This window comes from Ranitomeya imitator, chromosome 5, assembly GCF_032444005.1.
Source record: "Ranitomeya imitator isolate aRanImi1 chromosome 5, aRanImi1.pri, whole genome shotgun sequence".
Lineage (NCBI taxonomy): Eukaryota > Metazoa > Chordata > Amphibia > Anura > Dendrobatidae > Ranitomeya > Ranitomeya imitator.
Genome location: NC_091286.1, coordinates 610,253,783 through 610,277,252, shown reverse-complemented (window position 1 = coordinate 610,277,252; position 23,470 = coordinate 610,253,783). Strand labels below are relative to the sequence as shown.

General features: G+C 48.5%; 1 protein-coding gene across 2 annotated transcripts in view; it reads right to left on the bottom strand.

Annotated features, from left to right (window-relative positions):
- Positions 1–6,721: 6,721 nt before the first annotated feature.
- TRAPPC12 (trafficking protein particle complex subunit 12) overlaps positions 6,722–23,470 on the bottom strand; it is a 148,766-nt gene continuing 132,017 nt past the window's right edge. For both annotated transcript variants that reach the window (XM_069728040.1, XM_069728041.1), the window contains exons 9-12: positions 20,444–20,542; positions 10,775–10,884; positions 9,472–9,559; positions 6,722–7,081 (exon numbers count right to left, since the gene is read on the bottom strand). In XM_069728040.1, coding sequence (XP_069584141.1) covers positions 6,839–7,081; positions 9,472–9,559; positions 10,775–10,884; positions 20,444–20,542 — 540 coding nt within the window. In that variant the 3' untranslated portion in view covers positions 6,722–6,838. The remainder of the gene's footprint in view (positions 7,082–9,471; positions 9,560–10,774; positions 10,885–20,443; positions 20,543–23,470) is intronic.

The window sequence follows — 23,470 nt, the reverse complement described above, 5'->3', positions numbered from 1 at the left end:
TCTCTGACTGTTTACTTGACCAGATTCTAATACACTAAGCCAGCACACAGCAGCGAGCCACACATAGGTCCGTGAGTCACACATAGGTCTGCAAGCCACACATCATAAGTCCGTGAGCCACACATCAAATGCTGGCGAACCACAAATCATAGGTCCGTGAGCCACACATCATAGGCCTGCGACCAACACATAATAGGTTCTCGAACCACACATCATAGGTCCATGAGCCACACATCAAATGCCGGTGAACCACACATCATAGGCCCCTGAGCAGCACTTCAAATACTGGCAAACCACAGCTCATAGGGCCCTGAGCCACACATCAAATGCCGGCAAACCACACATCATAGGTCCCTGACCCACACATCAAATACCAGCGAACCACACATCATAGGTCCTGTTATGATCCGGTGACCTTGGAGCCGCATGGAACTTTCTCTGGAGTTGGTGTAAACTGTACTGACCGCAAATCCTGAACTTAACACCGCAACTAGAAGTAGCCGTGGGGTGTGCCTACCAGATCCTAGACACCTCAACACAGCCGGAGGACTAAATACCCCTATAGATGGAAATAGGAATTCTACCTTGCCTCAGAACAGACCCCCAAAGGATAGGCAGCCCCCCACAAATATAGTAGTAGAAGAAAAGACACACGCAGGCAGGAAACAGGATTTAGCAAAAGAGGCCACTCTAGCTAAAATAGGAAAGGATAGGACAGAATACTAAGCGGTCAGTATTAAAATCCTTCCAAAAATATCCACAGCAGAAAATACAAAAAACTCCACCATCTAACTAAAGATGTGGAGCGTATATCTGCAACTCCAGAGAATCCAACAAGACTGAGAAAATACTGACATAGTCTAAGCTGGACAAGAGAAAACAAATGAATAGCACAGAATTATTAAGCACACAGCATGTATGCCACAGAAACAAAAACCAGACACTTATATTTGCTGAATTGGCAGCAAGGCAGGAGGAACCAGACAAAGATCCAAAACCTCCCAGAACCATGGACAACTGGCAAGGACTAATGAATCCTGCACACCTAAATACCCCAGTCAGAACTGCAATCAGCAGAAACACCTGACCAGGACTGCAACTCAGGGACAACTGCATTACCACCTACAACCACTGGAGGGAACCCAAAAGCAGAATTCACAACAAGGTCCATGAGTCACACATCAAATGCCGGCGAACCACACCTCATAGGGCCCTGAGCCACACATCAAATGCCAGCAAACCACAAATCGTAGGTCCGCGAGCCACACATTGTAGATCCACGAACCACACATCATAGGTCTGTGAGCCACACATCGTAGATCCGCGAGCCACACATCATAGGTCTGTGAGCCACACATCGTAGATCCGCGAGCCACACATCATAGGTCTGCGAGCCACACAGCGTAGATCCGCGAGCCACACATCATAGGTCTGCGAGCCACACATCGTAGATCCGCGAGCCGCACATCGTAGATCCGCGAGCCACACATCGTAGATCCGCGAGCCACACATCATAGGTCTGCGAGCCACACATCATAGATCCGCGAACCACACATCGTAGGTCTGCGAGCCACACATCGTAGATCCGCGAGCCACACATCATAGGTCTGCGAGCCACACATCGTAGATCCGCGAACCACACATCATAGGTCTGTGAGCCACACATCGTAGATCTGCGAGCCACACTTCATAGGTCTGTGAGCCACATATCGTAGATCCGCGAGCCACACATCATAGGTCTGTGAGCCACACATCATAGGTCTGTGAGCCACACATCGTAGATCCGCGAACCACACATCGTAGATCTGCGAGCCACACATCATAGGTCTGCGAGCCACACATCGTAGATCCGCGAACCACACATCGTAGGTCTGCGAGCCACACATCATAGGTCTGGGAGCCACACATCATAGGTCTGGGAGCCACACATCGTAGATCCGCGAACAACACATCATAGGTCTGCGAGCCATACATCATAGGTCCGCAAACCACATGTTGGGGACACCTGTTGTAAATGAATCAGCAAACCTTCCTATAGACACCATGCAAAATCTTGTAGAAAGTCTTCCCTGAAGAGTGGAAATTGTTAGAACTGCAAAGTGGACCAACTCCAAATTAACCTCTAATGATTTAGGGTGGGATGTCATAAAAGCTCCAGCAGATATAACATGAAGGGTCCCAATACTATCGTCCAGTGTATTCACACTAGTATGCCAGACCTCAATAAATGATATTACCACAGATTTAAAATCCAAGTGATTTGTATGAAACCTAATAATTGGAACATTAGGTTCCCACTTTGTTTTATTGGATGTACCTGTTCGCGATTACCTACAGTTATAGTGGGGTCCACCTCACAAGAGCAATCTATACTGCGGAATATGTTGGAGCTGTAACAATAAAATATTCTTGAGCAGAAATTTATCGTGAGAATCCAGCTTTTCACTAATGATACAATAGGTCTGAGATGAAACAGATAATTAGTCTTCACGCTGTGATGATCCAAGTGCGGCTGCTGCTGGCTCCTGTGCGCCGCATACAGTTATTTGCCGAGGTAGAGACACATTTGATTACTGGCTCGTTCAGAAGCAAATAATGGTGTGATACGAGCAGGGAACGCATGCACACCTGGAAGTGAGGGACGCTGGTCTAGGAAGGGAATAATCCATGAATTATAGAAGACACACCGGAGCCCAGGAGCACAACGTGAGACCGTCAGACATGGGAACATACTCTGTATTCCACCGGTGTACGAGGAGGAGAAGATCTCTGAAGTATAGCTTACAAGTCTGATATATTAATGTGATGTAAGATGCTTCATGTTCAGTGCACAGAGGACATCGCTGGAAGATTTAGACGTTCCTTTCCCAGATGATAAAAATAAATCTATTCAGGAGCTCATTCAGATAGGATCTTCGCCACTTTTATATAATCCACCTCTAAGAAAGTGATAACCCAGGAAAAAACAAGATGCAATGTGTGCGCACTTAAAGAAGGATTCTCCAAAGTCTCATAGTTCTCAGTAATAGATAACTTACAGTACTTAAAAATATTCACCTCCCATCAGGTGTTGATCTGCAATTTGTCATCAGATTTGTTGGACAAAATCAGGAGTGGGGGCAAAACACAAGCGTACAGATCTTTCTGGTGTAGTCTTTTTCCATTATGGACCCACTCCAGGTTTTGGGCTACAACTATTAATGGCAAAATACTGCCGTGTGAATGGTGGCCGTACAACGTCCTGCCATAGTCCTTTGGATCTCAACCCTTCCCTCTTGAGGAACTCTTGGTTTGTGAGGTTGAGAAGCCCAAAACGACAGCATGGAGGTGGATCTTACAACTGGCATAAAAGGGAACATCTCTGAACCTGTCTTTTCTCTCCATCTTGGACTCACCTATTTTAGATGAATAATGTTATACAGAACAAATCTCTTAGGACGTTTGAATGTGTGACTGCATTGCGTCAGTCTAGCTGCAGTACTGGGCGCTAATTCATTAAAAGGAGCTAACCACTTGAAGAAGCACTGCTCCTCCTCCTCCCATCAGCATTTGTATCCTCTTTATATATCGCAGTCATTATATTATACAGCACTGTGTATTTACAATTGCTCATTTTGCCTTTCTACCCAGTTCCTTCCTTTTGCACTAGGTCAGTGACATCATGTGATTAATAACAGACTGACTCCTTCTAAGCTCTATAGGTGCCGTAACACATAACGATATCGTTAACGATATCGTTGCTTTTTGTGAGGTAGCAACGATATCGTTAACGAAATCGTTAGGCGTGACAGCGACCAACGATCAGGCCCCTGCTGGGAGATCGTTGGTCGCTGGGGAAAGTCTAGAACTTTATTTCGTCGCTGGACTCCCGCAGACATCTCTGAATCGGCGCGTGTGACGCCGATTCAGCGATGTCTTCACTGGTAACCAGGGTAAACATTGGGTTACTAAGCACAGGGCCGCGCTTAGTAACCCGATGTTTACCCTGGTTACCATTGTAAATGTAAAAAAAACAAACACTACATACTTACCTTCCGCTGTCTATCCCTCAGCGCTCTGCTTCTCTGCCCTGTGTAAGCACAGCGGCCGGAAAGCAGAGCGGTGACGTCACCGCTCTGCTTTCCGGCCGCTGTGCTCACAGTCAGTGCAGGAAGCAGAGCGCCGGGGACAGACAGCAGAAGGTAAGTATGTAGTGTTTGTTTTTTTTACTTTTACGCTGGTAACCAGGGTAAACATCGGGTTACTAAGCGCGGCCCTGCGCTTAGTAACCCGATGTTTACCCTGGTTACCGGGGACCTCGGGATCATTGGTCGCTGGAGAGCTGTCTGTGTGACAGCTCTCCAGCGACCAAACAGCGACGCTGCAGCGATCCGGATCGTTGTCGGTATCGCTGCAGCGTCGCTTAGTGTGACGGTACCTTAAGTAGAAACAGTAATCTCTTTTCCCTGTATGAGTCATCACTGCAAAAGTCCTTGGCAGGGTGGAGAAGCTGGGTCAGGAATTAAAGAGGGGAATGATAAATGCAGGGAAAAAGACTTCCTGTTTCTACACAGAGGAGAGAAAATAGAGGAATTATCTGGGCGCAAAGGCAAAATGAGCAATTGTAAGTACACAGTGATATATAATATGATGACTGCAATATATTAAGAGGATACAAATTTTGATGGCAGTGCTTTTTTAATAAACTCAGAGCATATTATCAGTCATGCGGGCCTCTGTGCAAGGCACCAGAAATACTTCTCCAGCTAGGCAGAGGAGAAGCATTTTTGGAGCACAAATGGCTCCGCCACAGATCCACCCATTTTTGCAGAGAAGATTCAAACTGGCTTGAAAATGTGAGGTGGGTATTTTCTCCTGTCTCCCCATTAAAAACACTTGACCTCTTAGCCAAACTGAACCTTCATATACGAATCTATATATATATAATTGTCTAAGGGTTTTTCCGTCTGTCTGTCTTTCTGTCTGTCCTGGAATTCCAGAATTCGCGGCAGATGGTCGAGGCAACCTTTATGACATCATCGTCGCCATGGCAACCATTATAACATCTACGTCGATACTGTGCCTGTCGCTGATTGGTTGAGGCATGGCGGCCTCGACCAATCAGAGACGGGTACAGCATCGACGTAGAAACCCGCATCTGATTGGTCGAGGCCACCAGGCCTCGACCAATCAGCGACGGGCACAGCGACGATGATGTCATAAAGGACGTAGACACCCCACGTTTCTGATTCAGCGACGGGCACAGTATCGACGTAGATGTCATAATGGTTGCCATGGCGACGATGATGTCATAAAGGTTGCCTCGACCAATCAGCGACGGGCACAGTCTGCCGCGAATTCTGGAATCATCATTGTCCATATACTACGGGGACATGCATATTCTAGAATACCCGATGCGTTAGAATCGGGCCACAATTTAGTATATATATATATATATATATATATATATATATATATATATATATATATATATATATATATATATATATATATATATATATATATATATATATATATATATATATATATATATATAGCACAGCAGCCTTGCAGCTCTGGAGTCCTGGGTTCTAATCCCACCCAGGACAACATCTGCAAAGAGTTTGTATGTTCTCTGCGTGTTTGCGTGGGTTTCCTCCGGGCACTCCGGTTTCCTCCCACATTCCAAAGACATACTGATAGGGATTCTAGATTGTGAGCCCCATTGGGGACAGTGATGATAATGTGTGCAAAACTGTAAAGCGCTGCGGAATATGTTAGCGCTATATAAAAATAAAGATTATTAAGATTATTATTAATGTCTCGTGTATGACCAACCACTAATCTTTCCTTTATACTTCTCTCTATTGTATCCACGTCTGTGCTTTGCTTAGAAAAAAAACAGCACTCGTGATTCCTGGTTATGTACATCACATGAAATCTGGAAGATCCGTTTTAAATCTTTGAACTGCCTGCTTGTTCTGCCCGGCACCGATCTCTGCCGGCAATTCTGCCCAGTACGATCTCTGCATCTTCCGCTGATGTCACATCTTTCTCTTCCACTCTGCTCTGTTGACGGGGTCTGACTGCTGATGCAATGCTGACTGACAGCTGGCTCTCCACTGCCTAACTGCGGGTAGCCGGCTGTCAATCAGCATGACGTCTGCAATGACGGTCTGGAAAACAAAGCAGACTGGAAGAGGAAGAGCTGCTCTGTAAATGAATGATGAATTGAAAGAGCAGAGTTGACGGCTGAGCCAGAAGAGATCATCCCTGTGCAGAACAGGGATGATTGTCTGTCCAGCCTCTGTTTGAAGACTTCCATTGAAGGAGAACTCGCCATCTCTCGTGGCAGCCTGTTCCACTCCATCACCCTCACTAACAAAAAGTTTTTTCTAATATCAAATTTTGGACGTGTGTAAGAACGTTGAAAGGATTTTTCTATGGAACACAACGAACTTGCGTTTCAAAGTGGATTTTGGTGCTGAATGCAAAAGGGACCTTAGAAAAACACAGGTGTTGAAGATTCAAATGTTCGGTACCAAGGAAATCGGGGATATTAGATATATGGCAGTGCACGCATTCTTGTCCCATGTGGTCGCTTTCCTACATGACCTGCTCTGTGTAGAAATTACCACGAGGGCAGGGAGACAAACACCGGACACCCGGCATGTCGGCACGCGGAGACGGCGCGGTGTCTTGTTTATTGAGCAGATTCAGAGCGTAGAAGAAAATCCGAACCTTCAGTCACATTCTTTATTTAACCTCGGAATAACATTTACATTTTCAGGCAGAAATCTGTACACAGGGAATTCTGTGCAGTCTGTTCTCACTGTGAGGAGATGTCGCAGGACAGGAATTACAGCAGCTTCAGACACTGAGTGTTAAAGCTGTCGCCTTCCCTGACCGCGACGGCCTCCAGCAGCGCCTGCTTCTTCTGCATACTGCGGGAGGACTCCAGCTCATACATAGTTGTCAGATTGAAGAGAACGCTCTCGTGGAGATAGTGCTTGGGGTCCTGCTGAACCAATCCTTCCAGATGCCGGAGGGACTCCTTTAATTTGCCCAAATAAAGCAGGCAGACTGCTGCATTGTTATTGGCCTGGAAAGGAGACGGAACAATAAAGCAAAGATCGATATCCTCATCAATGATGCCGACTGCAGCTCACAGCCAGACGGCCTCACTGGCTTTTCTTCCCAGGATCATACTTTTTTTACATTTTTTTTAATTTCTAACTATTGTTGATTAAAGCAATAGAATTCATAAGGGATGTGAAGAAGGAACTAAGGAGCAATAGGAAGGCAATGAAAGGGATCGACATTGGTCATTAGGTAAAAATAATACTAGAACAATACAGCCTAGATTACTTCTTAGCTGTAATACCACTAACAACCTGCATAAGTGGTGGTGCTGTACACCGTGCTAATAGCGGCTGGAAACAATCTACAAGTGCTGCAGCATAAACCACCAGCGCATTAATGAGTCATTTGCAGGGGTCTTCAGTATCGCCACATGGGATATTAATCAGAGATCATTAAGTATTTAAGAGTCTTCAAGGCAAACTCTCAGCAGGTTTTGCTATGTAATCTCAGAGCAGCATGATGTAGGGGCTGATGTGCTGATTCCAGCGATGTGTCACTTGCTGGTCTCCATGCTGTCATTTTGATAATATCCATGTTTTCTCTGCTGCAGATCTGGCAGAGCTCTGAATGCTCCCCCATCTCTGATTGGCAGCTTCCTGTGTACACTGTGCATAGGCAGAAAGCTCTTAATCAGTGGTGGGGTTAAACACAGGGGTTGACTAGGAGGCACTAGAAACCTGGTCCTGTAATAATCTCCTGCAGTTAAAACGCTGATTTTATTGAAACCGAAACACACAGCCTAGAAAGTGTCACGTCACTGGAATTAGGTCATCAGCCCCTAAATGACAGTGTTCCCCAACTCCGATCCTCAAGAGCCACCAACAGGTGATGTTTTCAGGATTTCCTTAGTATTACCCAGGTGATAATTGCATCACCGGCACAGGCAGGAATTCCATCACCTGGGCCATACAAAGGAAATCCTGACCTGTTGGCCCTTGACCGGAGTTGGGGAGCGCTGCCCTACATCATGGTGCTCTCAGATCACATAGCAAACACCTGATTCCCTTTAAACGGGACCAACTGGGAAACTTCATGAAGTAAAATCCTGCAGCTTTCACACTGGCCCAATATATAGTGACGTAATTAACACGGTTTACAAAGGAAACGTGTCCTTCAACGTATTCAATTCAGCGTTAGACTTCTACTTCCAGTTCTGTACAGACGACTTTTCAGCAATCTTCGGATACTTTCCACATCAGCCACAATCAGGCGAATTTTGTAAAAAAAACGGATCCGGCAAAAGTTGCCGCCGGATCCGTTTTTTTCTCAGACTTGTATTAGCGCCGGATGGCCTCATGTTTCATCCGTTTTTTGCTGGATCCGTCAAAAATTGGCGGCTGGAGACAATGGACATAGTAACTTTTTTTTGTCTGTCGAAAAAACGGACAGCGATGGATCCGTAGTCCTTTGCTACAATGGAACTCTATGGGGCCAGATCCCTCAAATGACTGAATCCGGCGATAGATTGCATTTTTTTTTTTTAAGTGAGCATGCTCCGATTGATTCTCTCTCTCCATTAACCAGATCAGCTAGTCGGATCCGGCGAAAAAACGGATCCGTTGCATCAGTTTTACACAATTTGTGACAGATCGTTTTTTTTCAAAATTCGCCAGATTGAGCCTGATGGCAAAAAAGTGGTGTGAAAGTAGCCTATTGTCATTACAGACAGGTATAACCAGCTGATAAGACAGCATTCACAAGAGGCCAAGTCACAGCTCCCCTCCTCCGCTCTTCCTTCACAATAGAGCATGCACAGATAACATCTATACAAATAGATAGGTCAGTCTATGGCTGACAAGTTCCAATAGGAAATAAGAGGCTGAATTCAAGCCTAGTGGAAAGAGTGAACATTGCAAGATTTTTTTACATAAAAACTTGATTTAAAGAGAACCTGTCACCATGAATACACAATCCAGTCTGCAGGCACCATGTTTTCGAGCAGGGGGGGCTGAGCAGATCAATATAGTTGTCGGAGGAGGAGCACAGTATATTGATATAAATTTTGTGAGAAAAGATTCAGTATAACTTGTGCTTTAATCATTTAATCCCCTGCTCTTTCTGGGACTTTGGGTCCAGTGGGCGGTGCCATCAGTGACTGACAGCCAGCTCCAAATGTACTCTTGTACAAGGAAAGCTGTCAGTCACTGATAGGACCGCTCACTGGACCCAAAATCCCAGAAAGAGCTCCTCCTACATGACATTATCCCTGCAGATTTCATGGTGACAGGATTCCCTATAAAGAACAGGTGTTCAGATGACAAACTCCCCTTTAAAGGAGGTTTCCTGTAATAAATCTTCATGGCGTACCTATGGCCCGTGAATGCCACGGCAGTGCCTTTCTCCACTTACCACAGTATTTGTGGGGTCCAGCTGCAGAACCTCGGAGAAGAACTTGTGAGCTTCTGAAAAGTTATTTTGACCAAGATGAAGAAACGCTCTGGCAGGAAAAACGGTGAAAACAAGGTTGGTCACTTGTCTGCGGCCACCAGGCCTGGTCTCACACCGGTCTATAGTGTAATGGGCAGATGATTGTCAACATGTTAATCTAGGGTAAAGCAGACCTGGAAGTGGTGATGTGGCATAGTGGCACCAGATCATGGGCCTGGGGATTACTTACCACCATTAAAGGGGTTGTCCAGGATTTAACAACTGACGAACCATCTCTGCGATAGGTCATCAATATGAGATCCGTGGGAGTCCTACAAGTGGCACTTCAACCGAGAACTGCTCCGGGATGATCTAAATGATGTATGCAGCGCTGTACACTACTTACCGAGTGCTGCCAAGTACCGCAGTACAGCTGGCAGAATGGCGGATACAGTGCAGTACTGAGCAGCGGCCACAAGGACAGGGATGATCGAGCTGTTCCTTCAGCTGTAGCTCTGAGATCTGGACAGCCCTTTGTCCCTAAGAGACCAGACTGTCTTCATGGCGCACACATTTGAAAGAGAATCGCCTGATGGAAGAATGGAAACGTGCAATGTCCTGCAACTTTTTAGAGCTAGACTAGTAGAGAAACTTCAATTTTGGTAGATAAGGTGCAGTACCCAGCAGTGGCCACTAAGCGATGTATGGAGCTGCTGCGTTCTGGCCGCCGGGTGGTGGACCCCACTGATCTCATACTGACGACCCATTATATGCCTAGATGATTAATTGTTCGGTCCTAGGGAACCCCTTAACGTCACCTGCTTGTGCTACTGGCGTCAAGGACACAACTATTGAGGTCATGAAATTTTAGAAATACTGAGATGCTAAATGTACCCCAATTAAACCATTTGATTCATAAAACATAAACACCATGTACGGGTCAGCTACAGACTATTTATACCTAGGCCCCCAGTCTCCAAAAACAGCCCAAAATCTCAGTATTCAGTCCAATGGGAATAACTAGTGAAGCCAAACCCCAAGCTGCACCTAGTAACATAGTAACATAGTAACATAGTTAGTAAGGCCGAAAAAAGACATTTGTCCATCCAGTTCAGCCTATATTCCATCATAATAAATACCCAGATCTACGTCCTTCTACAGAACCTAATAATTGTATGATACAATATTGTTCTGCTCCAGGAAGACATCCAGGCCTCTCTTGAACCCCTCGACTGAGTTCGCCATCACCACCTCCTCAGGCAAGCAATTCCAGATTCTCACCTACCTGTTCATCAGAACCACTATCTGATTGTGCGCTTCTTCTTTATCTACAAGCTTCTCCATCACTATTTCGACGTCCTGAAAATATTTCTCAGCAGTTTTGATGTCTCCAATCTGAAAAAAAAAACGAAAGACCAACATATAGGCATAAAAGGCACAAAAGCAGCTCTCTGGGTTAGAAATCCCTACGATGACATTCTGAGATGAGGATCCTGACTAGGAAAACTATCCACAGAAGGTTTCTGGCTCCGGAGGACCCTGCACATGTCTGGATTACACGGACAGAGGATTTCATTGGGAACAGTGTAATACTTCGCTTCCCCTGATGGGGAGCTGCAGGGAAATTGAACGCTTGCTGCAATGTTCTCCCCACAAATCATATCTGATCGCTCAGCATGTCTCCTATGTTTGATGAGGAATATTTTCTGTTCAGAACCTTTTCCTATGTACAGAGAATGTTAATCGTATAGTGTTTTATATTGTATCTATAATTATGAAGTATTAGACAATTTTAACCAATCCCTTTACCCCATGTGAATAGATCAGTCACCCTGCAATATTATTATTTTTTTTTAATTTAAGAACGTACACAATGAATTATCAGCCATGATTTTAGGATCACAGACGTTATTGGGTTTCTTCCTCTTGGTCCCTCGCCCTAGGTTAGCGTCCGTCACTACACAGTCGCACAGACTGGATATTGGCCCTGCTCCCTGCCCGGGGGCCACAGGCGGGAGAAGAATGATCTGATCTGACAAGTCTTTATTTGCTGGCACGCCAGATGAGACAGGAGATCAGTAAAGCCGCTTTCACGCTCCATCATGGTCGTCTGCATTAGATCGCAGCGGGAGGGTTACCGCAGAACAGCCAGGATTAATGAGCCAATAAGTAGCGCACAAACTTCTCATTCCTTTCTAGTGAAAGCTGCGCGCTCAGGACAAGAAAGGATGGCTAATAATAAAAGTACGACTGTGCTAAAGGATGGCAGAACATACAGGGTGCCCACATTATTACATCTGCCCCCTGCGTAGCTCTAGTGACCCCGACCCTGCCTTTACGACATCGCCAGTACTGAAAGCGCAGCTCTATCCTCCTGTGTAAGTGACAGCAATGAACAACAGACGCGGCGTGAAAAGGGTTAACAGCTGCGGAGATATTTGGATACATCCTTTAGAAGTGTGTATCTATGTAATGACACTGAAAAATGGTGTCCTTGTAATATTCAGACAACAGATCCCAACTTTATCATCTACATCCATATGGCCAGTACCGGCATCCGGGATCCAGGGATCTGTCAGCAAGATCCTCCCCGAACCATTTATGCAGCATGTAAGTCAGTGGAAGAGAAGTATATTGGGGCTTTTATATCCAATATCTTTTGCCTGAATCTATAGCACAATTTTTGCAATGGGCAGATGAGAGGTTAAGTGCTTTCCCACACCCAAAGCACTTTACGAGTCTCTGCCTCCTGAGGTTATTTCCATCATGAGCAGCTCCTCTCTCGGAGTGGTAGTGCAAGGTCTCTGTGCATTAGGTGCGACTGTGTAGATCACGGCTTTCCTTACCTCTGTGCACTAAGGTGCCAGGGATAATGGCTACATGGTAACCGCCCCACGTCCTAGCCGCGCAGTCACCGGGCGCAGTAACCAAGAAAGCCACCACTCAGAAGGAGGCACTAACAATGGAAATAACCTCAGGAGGCAGAGTATTGGAAAGTGCTCTGGGTGGCGATAAAGCACTTAAGGCTTAATTTGCAAATTGCAAAAATTGTGTATTTCTCTGGATTTAGGGAACGGATAGAATAGCGTATATAAAGTCACCAGTGTGTTTATCTTTCACTTACCTACATGTCCATAGGAATCGTTTAAGGGGGATGATCTTGCTGACAGATTCCCATTAATGTGAATGTATGGTAAGAAAATGACCTACTGCTAAATCAAGTTTTTATATTATAGATTTTTTCTTTTGTATTACTGTATTTAAAAAAAAAAAAAAATGAAAATCTTGCAATTTTTATATTGCGCTCTTGGACAAATTTATAACCATTTCTTATTGGGCATATGGACATTAGCAGTAAGGCTGCGTGCCCACCATCAGGAACAGCAGCATTTTGGATGCACAGTGGATGGGATTTATAGAAATGTCCATGCTGCGTACTCTCCCCCACGGTGCGGGTTTAATAGCCGCAGCGTGTCAGTTTCTGTAGAGGAGACTCTACTCTCAGCTGTGGATATTGACCAATACAATGTGATTAGATGCAGTGAATCCGCATGTACCTAAAGACAAGTGCGGTAATAGGAACGCAGCGTTCTGGACGGAGCGAAAATACACTGCGTCCAAAACCCTAGTATTCCAGATTGTGGGCACGTAGCCTAATAAACAGACTCCAATCCTACTTGTGTGTACAGACGCCTTATCTGAGCATGCTCATTGTACAGGGACTGGGAGGAGGTGAGCTGTGCCATCTGCTCATTGTACAGGGACTGGGAGGAGGTGAGCTGTGCCATCTGCTCATTGTACAGGGACTGGGAGGAGGTGAGCTGTGCCATCTGCTCATTGTACAGGACCTGGGAGGAGGTGAGCTGTGCCATCTTTTCATTGTACAGGAACTGGGAGGTGGTGAGCTGTGCCATCTTCTCATTGTACAGGGACTGGGAGGAGGTGAGCTGTGCCATCTGCTCATTGTACAGGGACTGGGAGGAGGTGAGCTGTGCCATCTCCTATTGTGAATCCTGCATCAGCAGCTGTGTAAAGAGGCGTTACCTTTCACTGTAACCGTGGCTGTAAAGATAATGAGATTGCTGAAGTCTTTTGTACAGAACAGGAAAAGTGACTAATATTAGCCATAATGACCAGTGAAAATTTCCAAAATATCCGATTTTACTTTTTGACACATTGACGCTATACCCAGGATAGTGAAGAAACAAACTTTTCAGCTACAAGATACTGGAGCTGAAAAAGATATCACTTACCCTGACTGAAGAATATGTACAAATTCAGAAACCTCCTCGGGTATACAGATACACACACATGAACACAATATATGTGCTCTGCCTATTAATCTGGGAGGGGGGATGTGTAGCTGCAGGTTCTTTTCCCCGACAAGTATGTGGGATTGCACGCTACAAGAGCTGAGACTTCGCACAACTGGAGCGGTATGGGACTCGTTTAGCCCTTAGGCCTCTTTCACACTTCAGTTGTTTGGCGTCAGTCTAAAACCGCCATTTTCCTAAAATAACGGATCCGTCATTTTTTTTTTACGGATCCGTTATTTTCCCATAGACTTGCATTAGCGACGGATTGTGACGGATGGTCGTCCGTTCCATCCGCCATGCGACGGATCCGTTGAAATTTGGCGGACGTCATCTAGACATGGACGGACATTATAACGTTTTTTGTCAACGCTGAAATGGCGGATCGCGACGGATCCATCGCGTCCGCCATTCCATAGAATGGCCGCCTATGGGCGACGGATCCGTCGCGACCGTCATTTGGCGGATCCGTCGCCCCAACCCGCTTTTTCAATTGCGCATGCTCAAAAAAGTAGATATTTTTCCCAGACAACCTCCAAGTAACGGATCCGTCAAAAAAACGGATCCGTTAGAACCGTTTTCTCAACAATTGGGACGGATCCGTCGATCCGTCACTATGTCGGAAGTGACTGATGCCAAACAACTGAAGTGTGAAAGAAGCCTTAGATCACACCAGCAAAAATACTCAGACTCAACAAGTGGAAAAGAAAGAATATGCACTTTCAATGGGTGGAAAGCAGGGGATGAGGGTGTGATGGGAATTCCTGCCATGAAAGTGAAGGAAAAAGGTGTCGCATATTAAAAAAAAAAAAGAAAAAAAAAAAAAAAGACAATTTTGTATGGAACTGAAAGCTGTTTTGCATTTCCTTAAAGAGATTTTCCAGTCAAAATACACTGATGACCTATCCAAAAGATCAGTATCAGATAGGTGGGGACCCGCCTCAGATCAGCCCTTATAAACATGGAACATGGCTTCAATTTGTAGTGGCCGTTCCCAGGTACCGAAGAATATGTCCCCAGTAGCTGTGCAGCTAGGATTCATGTGGTTACATACGGCCACCGCCAGAACTTGTAACAGCTAATTGTAAGGGGTCCGGTGTCTGACCCCCACTGGTGCCGTAATACTGATTACAGTGATACCTCTGGTGAAGACATCGGCTTTATGGTTCTTCTCTAATAATTCGATTTTGGCGCACCCCTCCGCCTGCCTCTGGTCTGTGATTCCCCGGCCCCTCCGCCTGCCTCTGGTCTGTGATTCCCCGGCCCCTCCGCCTGCCTCTGGTCTGTGATTCCCCGGCCCCTCCGCCTGCCTCTGATCTGTGATTCTCCTTCCCCTCCGCCTGCCTCTGGTCTGTGATTCCCTGGCCCCTCCGACTGCCTCTGGTCTGTGATTCCCCGGCCCCTCCGCCTGTCTCTGGTCTGTGATTCTCCTTCCCCTCCGCCTGCCTCTGGACTGTGATTCTGCTTCCCCTCCGCCTGCCTCTGCTCTGTGATTCCCCGGGCCCTCCGCCTGCCTCTGATCTGTGATTCTCCTTCCCCTCCGCCTGCCTCTGGTCTGTGATTCCCCGGCCCCTCCGACTGCCTCTGGTCTGTGATTCCCCGGCCCCTCCGCCTGTCTCTGGTCTGTGATTCTCCTTCCCCTCCGCCTGCCTCTGGACTGTGATTCTGCTTCCCCTCCGCCTGCCTCTGCTCTGTGATTCCCCGGGCCCTCCGCCTGCCTCTGGTCTGTGATTCCCCGGGCCCTCCGCCTGCCTCTGGTCTGTGATTCCCTGGCCCCTCCGCCTGCCTCTGATCTGTGATTCCCCGGCCCCTCCGCCTGCCTCTGGTCTGTGATTCCCTGGCCCCTCCGCCTGCCTCTGATCTGTGATTCCCCGGCCCCTCCGCCTGCCTCTGATCTGTGATTCCCCGGCCCCTCCGCCTGCCTCTGATCTGTGATTCCCCGGCCCCTCCGCCTGCCTCTGATCTGTGATTCCCTGGCCCCTCCGCCTGCCTCTGGTCTGTGATTCCCCGGCCCCTCCGCCTGCCTCTGGTCTGTGATTCCCTGGCCCCTCCGCCTGCCTCTGATCTGTGATTCCCCGGCCCCTCCGCCTGCCTCTGGTCTGTGATTCTCCTGGCCCAACCGCCTGCCTCTGATCTGTGATTCCCCGGCCCCTCCGCCTGCCTCTGATCTGTGATTCCCTGGCCCCTCTGCCTGCCTCTGATCTGTGATTCCCCGGCCCCTCCGCCTGCCTCTGGTCTGTGATTCCCCGGCCCCTCCGCCTGCCTCTGGTCTGTGATTCCCCGGCCCCTCCGCCTGCCTCTGATCTGTGATTCTCCTTCCCCTCCGCCTGCCTCTGGTCTGTGATTCCCTGGCCCCTCCGACTGCCTCTGGTCTGTGATTCCCCGGCCCCTCCGCCTGTCTCTGGTCTGTGATTCTCCTTCCCCTCCGCCTGCCTCTGGACTGTGATTCTGCTTCCCCTCCGCCTGCCTCTGCTCTGTGATTCCCCGGGCCCTCCGCCTGCCTCTGATCTGTGATTCTCCTTCCCCTCCGCCTGCCTCTGGTCTGTGATTCCCCGGCCCCTCCGACTGCCTCTGGTCTGTGATTCCCCGGCCCCTCCGCCTGTCTCTGGTCTGTGATTCTCCTTCCCCTCCGCCTGCCTCTGGACTGTGATTCTGCTTCCCCTCCGCCTGCCTCTGCTCTGTGATTCCCCGGGCCCTCCGCCTGCCTCTGGTCTGTGATTCCCCGGGCCCTCCGCCTGCCTCTGGTCTGTGATTCCCTGGCCCCTCCGCCTGCCTCTGATCTGTGATTCCCCGGCCCCTCCGCCTGCCTCTGGTCTGTGATTCCCTGGCCCCTCCGCCTGCCTCTGATCTGTGATTCCCCGGCCCCTCCGCCTGCCTCTGATCTGTGATTCCCCGGCCCCTCCGCCTGCCTCTGATCTGTGATTCCCCGGCCCCTCCGCCTGCCTCTGATCTGTGATTCCCTGGCCCCTCCGCCTGCCTCTGGTCTGTGATTCCCCGGCCCCTCCGCCTGCCTCTGGTCTGTGATTCCCTGGCCCCTCCGCCTGCCTCTGATCTGTGATTCCCCGGCCCCTCCGCCTGCCTCTGGTCTGTGATTCTCCTGGCCCAACCGCCTGCCTCTGATCTGTGATTCCCCGGCCCCTCCGCCTGCCTCTGATCTGTGATTCCCTGGCCCCTCCGCCTGCCTCTGATCTGTGATTCCCCGGCCCCTCCGCCTGCCTCTGGTCTGTGATTCCCTGGCCCCTCCGCCTGCCTCTGATCTGTGATTCCCCGGCCCCTCCGCCTGCCTCTGGTCTGTGATTCCCTGGCCCCTCCGCCTGCCTCTGGTCTGTGATTCTCCTTCCCCTCCGCCTGCCTCTGGTCTGTGATTCCCCGGCCCCTCCGCCTGCCTCTGGTCTGTGATTCCCCGGCCCCTCCGCCTGCCTCTGGTCTGTGATTCCCCGGCCCCTCCGCCTGCCTCTGGTCTGTGATTCTCCTTCCCCTCCGCCTGCCTCTGGACTGTGATTCTGCTTCCCCTCCGCCTGCCTCTGGTCTGTGATTCCCCGGCCCCTCCGCCTGTCTCTGGTCTGTGATTCCCCGGCCCCTCCGCCTGCCTCTGCTCTGTGATTCTCCTTCCCCTCCGCCTGCCTCTGGACTGTGATTCTGCTTCCCCTCCGCCTGCCTCTGCTCTGTGATTCCCTGGCCCCTCCGCCTGCCTCTGCTCTGCGGTTCCCCGGCCCCTCCGCCTGCCTCTGGTCTGTGATTCCCCGGCCCCTCCGCCTGCCTCTGCTCTGTGATTCCCCGGCCCCTCCACCTGCCTCTGGTCTGTGATTTCCCGGCCCCTCCGCCTGCCTCTGGTCTGTGATTCCCTGGCCCCTCCGCCTGCCTCTGGTCTGTGATTTCCCGGCCCCTCCGCCTGCCTCCGGTCTGTGGTTCCCCGGCCCCTCCGCCTGCCTCTGGTCTGCGATTTCCCGGCCCCTCCGCCTGCCTCTGGTCTGCGATTTCCCGGCCCCTCCGCCTTCCTCTGGTCTGTGATTTCCCGGCCCCTCCGCCTGCCTCTGGTCTGTGGTTCCCTGGCCCTTCCGCCTGCCTCTGGTCTGTGGTTCCCTGGCCCTTCCGCCTGCCTCTGGTCTGTGATTTCCCGGCCCCTCCGCCTGCCTCTGGTCTGTGATTTCCCGGCCCCTCCGCCTGCCTCTGGTCTGTGGTTCCCTGGCCCCTCCGCCTGTCTCTGGTCTGTGATTCCCCGGCCCCTCCGCCTGCCTCCGGTCTGTGATTTCCCGGCCCCTCCGCCTGCCTCCGGTCTGTGATTTCCCGGCCCCTCCGCCTGCCTCCGGTCTGTGGTTCCCCGGCCCCTCCGCCTGCCTCTGGTCTGTGATTTCCCGGCCCCTCCGCCTGCCTCTGGTCTGTGATTTCCCGGCCCCTCCGCCTGCCTCTGGTCTGTGATTTCCCGGCCCCTCCGCCTACCTCTGGTCTGTGGTTCCCCGGCCCCTCCGCCTGCCTCTGGTCTGTGATTTCCCGGCCCCTCCGCCTGTCTCTGGTCTGTGATTCCCTGGCCCCTCCGCCTGCCTCTGGTCTGTGATTTCCTGGCCCCTCCGCCTGCCTCTGGTCTGTGGTTCCCCGGCCCCTCCGCCTGCCTCTGGTCTGTGATTCCCCGGCCCCTCCGCCTGCCTCTGGTCTGTGATTCCCCAGCCCCTCCGCCTGTCTCTGGTCTGTGATTCCCTGGCCCCTCCGCCTGCCTCTGGTCTGTGATTTCCTGGCCCCTCCGCCTGCCTCTGGTCTGTGATTTCCCGGCCCCTCCGCCTGCCTCTGGTCTGTGGTTCCCCAGCCCCTCCGCCTGCCTCTGGTCTGTGATTTCCCGGCCCCTCCGCCTGTCTCTGGTCTGTGATTCCCTGGCCCCTCCGCCTGCCTCTGGTCTGTGATTTCCCGGCCCCTCCGCCTGTCTCTGGTCTGTGATTCCCTGGCCCCTCCGCCTGTCTCTGGTCTGTGATTCCCCGGCCCCTCCGCCTGCCTCTGGTCTTTGAATGACAGGTCCATGTTGATATTTCACACAGAAGAGACCGGTCATTCACCATCCAGAGGCAAATCGGATTTCTTCACTAAAGGCATCAATGTAATCAGTATTACAGCGCCATTACAGCCATGTCTTTACAGTATGAAATTGTGCGGACAGGTTTTCTTTAAAGTTTAAAACCTCTTATGCCTTAAAAAGGCTTACATGGTGCCCAGCCACCTACAAGAATGAAATGTACAAATAAAAAAAAAGAAGAAAACAAAACATCCAAAGTGATAGTATCTGTTGTAAGGAAATAAAACCTTGCTAAGCCGTATCCCTCTCATCAGGTCTGTGCTGATAGCGCGGACGGGCTGACAGGGCGGTGACATATTGCAGTCCTTTCCTGCCACAATGAGAGATGTGCCTATTGCACTGCAGATGTCAGTGGTGAAATCTCGCAACCTGACAATCTTGGAAAGATATCATTTAACATCCTTTATTCGGGATCCCACGGCCCCATTTAAAGAGAATGTGTGATCAGAGCTTGTTTTTATATTATGTATTTTTTTTATTATTATTTTTCACATAACCATTTCTAAAGAATAAAAAAATTAGCAACTTTCACGGCAGCCCCTAGCTCTAGTATTAGCCTTAAACTTCCTGTTCTGTCCTTTTCAACACAGAAAGTGATAAAAATGACACTTAACACCTCTCTAGAAAGAAGATAATACAGGATCCACCATTCACAACAGGTGATGTCAAAGCTCACCTTCTTCCTCCTCTCTGCACAATGACTTCTACAGTGAGCAGCTGCAACCATGCTTTGGCAATGAAGCACTGATGAGCCGTGTCAGTTAGTGCTGCGGCGGTAACTGAAAGCTGTGCTGGCCACGCCCCTACGACTGAAAGCCGGAGGCTGGCAGCATAAATAAAGGTAATTTCCTCCCGGTAGCTGGGCAGCTTTAGAACACCTTTAACCTGCAGATTAACCCCATGCAGGTCAATAGCCTTTTAGGACATAACTGGTTCCTGAAGGGGGCATCATTACAAGTACTTAGGATCCACGTTTTCAATGATTTCTATTGAAGATTTCCCGCTTCCTAAACGTACAGATCTGTAATTATACACATAAGCTAGAGCTAAACCTATAGCGAGAAACAGAAGTGATGATCCTCCCCAGAACCTGGACCCTGGGATAGAAGACGGTGGCCTTGTGTAGCCCGGTGCAGCCAAGAAGGTCACCGTCAGCTGAAGGCCTATTGCACTCACGCAGTGATACAAGCTCCTGTGGACACCTGTCATGGCTGATATGCCGAGCAGTGTAAGAAAGTAGAATAGCTCTGACAGGGGGATTATAGCGGAGATTCCTAAGCCTTGGGCTTACACTTTCCTGCATGACGGTAGCACACGCTCCCTCCCCATCCTCCGGTGGGAGCCTTCCTTCTCGCCTGCTCCCCTACCTGCATAGATTCTGGCATGCTCACATCATTTGTAGACTCGCTTCCAGACCGACTAATCATTACCTAATAATTCTAATGTCCAATTTACAGGATGAACACTAGAACAAATGAGGTCCCCTGTGGCTTCTTCTTTCTTTTCCAATATTTCATTTTATTTAATGACCACATAACTAAAAGGAAGAAGACGCATCGGCCGGCGAGTCTGCAATTACCTGAAGAAAAATCCTCCCGATGCCGCTCAGCAGCTGCGGCTCCTGCTCGGGATAATACCTTATAACGGTGTGATATGCGTCCACGGCGAGAACGTAGTCCTGGAAGAGCAAACAGAGCGTTAGTACGTACCCTACAACACACACAGGCCGTCACCCACTACAGCCGGCGGGTGATCTGACACCTACGGTATTAGATATGGCCCCGACTGATGGATGGGGAGTAGTGATGAGCAGCGTGCTCGGATAAGGTGTTATCTGAGCATGCTCAAGTGTTATCAGAGTATCTTGGGCGTGCTTGAATAATATGTCCTGGTCCCTGCGGCTCCATTTCTGGTGGCTGCAACACGTGCGGTGATTGCCTAACAAAGAAAAAAATCCCTGCATGTATTGCGGCTGTCGAACAGCTGCCAGAAATGGAGCCGCAGGGACCAGAACATATTATTCGAGCACGCCGAAGACACTCTGTTAGCACCCGAGCATGCTCATATAACACCTTATCCGAGCACGCTCACTCATCACTAATGGGGAGCTCTCAATATTGGTGCAAAGTGGCGGAGGTACCAATACCAAGCGCACACAGGAAAACAGGAGGCAGAAACTGCTCCAAATGTTTCCTGCAAATGATCTCCCCAGTGTTAATGCACACAGGAATAGCATTGGTGCCAAGCTACATTACATAGGATAAAAAATAATTTGTATTTAAGGTTAACATTTTTTGCACCGTTTGTCTTCTGAAGCCTCCATTTGTTGCACCAACTATTCTTGGCTATAGAATGGGTTAACTGAGAATCCATCAGTGAGCTTATTCTGATGGCCCAATGTTTTTAGGTGTCTTTTTTTTTTTTTTTAGTATATTTCAGCGGATTTAGGACCACAGAAGTTGAATGTGCCGGAAAATAAAAAGGATGTGAAAGCCAAATGGTGCAAAATTTGTAATGAAATCAAAATGCAGAAATGATTTTAGCCCCAGATACAAGAGAAAACAAAAAACCGAGTAAAATTAATAAAAGTCCAAAACTGGTTAAAGACCAGAAAGAATAACGATCATTCTTGAGTTTCATGGAATGCACCAGTTTTGATTAATTTGACGTGAACAATATCAGTGAATATCACAAGAAAAATGAAGGAAAAGTGAAATAAAAAAACCTGCAAATGGTGAATCGCGCCCCAAGTTTCCTTAGTAAATTACTATATATATCTATATATATTTAAGAACCACTGTGCATCTATAGGGACCCTCCGTTATGGAGCATTTCCTCACCTAAAGTGCTGCATGAACACATTCTGTCCCACCGACCATTATAGATGTCACGGGACTGCAAAGCTGCTGCAATACAACTAATGGCCTCTAGGTGGCGACAAAAGTGCACAAGTTCAGCAGCAAAGTCCTATCAGCCCAGACAACAAACCCGTCCTCATGGGCCTGCCATTGTCAGGAAAGGCTTTCAACTAAACACACCTTGACTATCACATTATACCAGGTCTGAACAGGAAAAAAAAGGAACACAAATTAAAAACTCACAAAACAAGGCCCAGAGATTAACCGTAGCAATTATTCCTCCACTCTAAATGATTGGCATTTGCTATATACGAAAGCATTAATCCTTATCAGGGAAGACGATTAGCTGAACATATCTCCTGGAAATGAACGGACTGGTCACGTTCTATTACAGAGAACCACCTTTTTAATAACGAGGATGGTAAATGTGATGTAGGCTTTTCATGGCCAATGACCTCCACTATTTAAGCTGTTACTTTCGTCCCACTGTTCCCCCGAGTATTCCACTTTTTGGTTTTATAAAATCCGCTAGCGATATGGGCCTTTTTCACTTTGTGCTTACTTGTATGCTGTTCCCGAGGGGGCGTGGCCTACGGGGTAATTATGCAGATCATCCTAAAGACACGCCCCTGAGGATCCTGTGAACCTTGCTCCCTCGGTTAAGACCATAAAAATTAACACTGAATAAAAAGGCCCATTAACTCTGGAACTGTATGGCGGATTTTATAAAAACTATCAGAGCAATACTCAAGAGAGCAGCGGGAATAAGAGCAAATACTGCACACTTATCACTTGGTGGCAGGTTCTCTTTAAAGTGAACTTGTCAGGTCTCTAAACGGTCTAGAACCATTATTACATAGGGTGGTCTTTTTATTATAATGTGGTGGTCTTTGTGCCACGGTAATGTGGTTTTCTTTTAAAAATGAACTTCTAATCTGCAGCTCCTTATATCCTAATGAGGCAAGACTGGTCCAGCAAGGAGTCGCTTGCCCCAGACTAGTTTGGCCTTGAATCCTCTGATCACTGCTTCCTGGCTGTGTGACTTCCTGTTTCTGCACACAATCCCCCCATTTTGGCAGGACAACATCAAAATCACAGGTCTTTGTACCGGTAAACAGCACGTAGCGCGGTCAGCCTTTAGCTAATCCTGGGTCTTCCCTCCAACAGCTTTCAGTCATCTGATTTACATAGTGGAGGCCATCAGCCAAGGACAAGTCTACCTTACATTTACCTTCTTGATTGTTACAAGGTTGGAGAGTGAAGTCTAGATTTCCGCTCACCAAAAGGTTTAAAAAGACTTGGGTCCATCAAGTCCATCCTTCCTCCACCGATTATTGATAACCCACAATGTCATTTGTGGTGATAAAAGAATCCAGAGCTGTTTTATAACTATGGACGTAGTGTCTGCCATTACTACCGCTTCCACAGGCTGACTGCTCTAACTGTAAAGAACTCTTTCCTATTCAGAAGCCAGAATCACCTTTCCTCCACATTTAATAAGTGCCCCCTGGTCATTTGTTAGCAATAAGTCCTATGCCAGTCATGTGTCCTTGGATGGAATAAGCCATGAGTTTCTGGCTATCAAAGTTTCTATTTGAATGTTTTGTATTATTTGCAAAAAAATAACAATTGCCAAAAAAAACCTCATGCAATAATTGTGCAAATTTTGGCAGAAAATACCCCCAAAACAAGAAACCTAATTTGTGCCATAAAACCTATTTGACATGTTTTGAGTATTTTTTCCAATA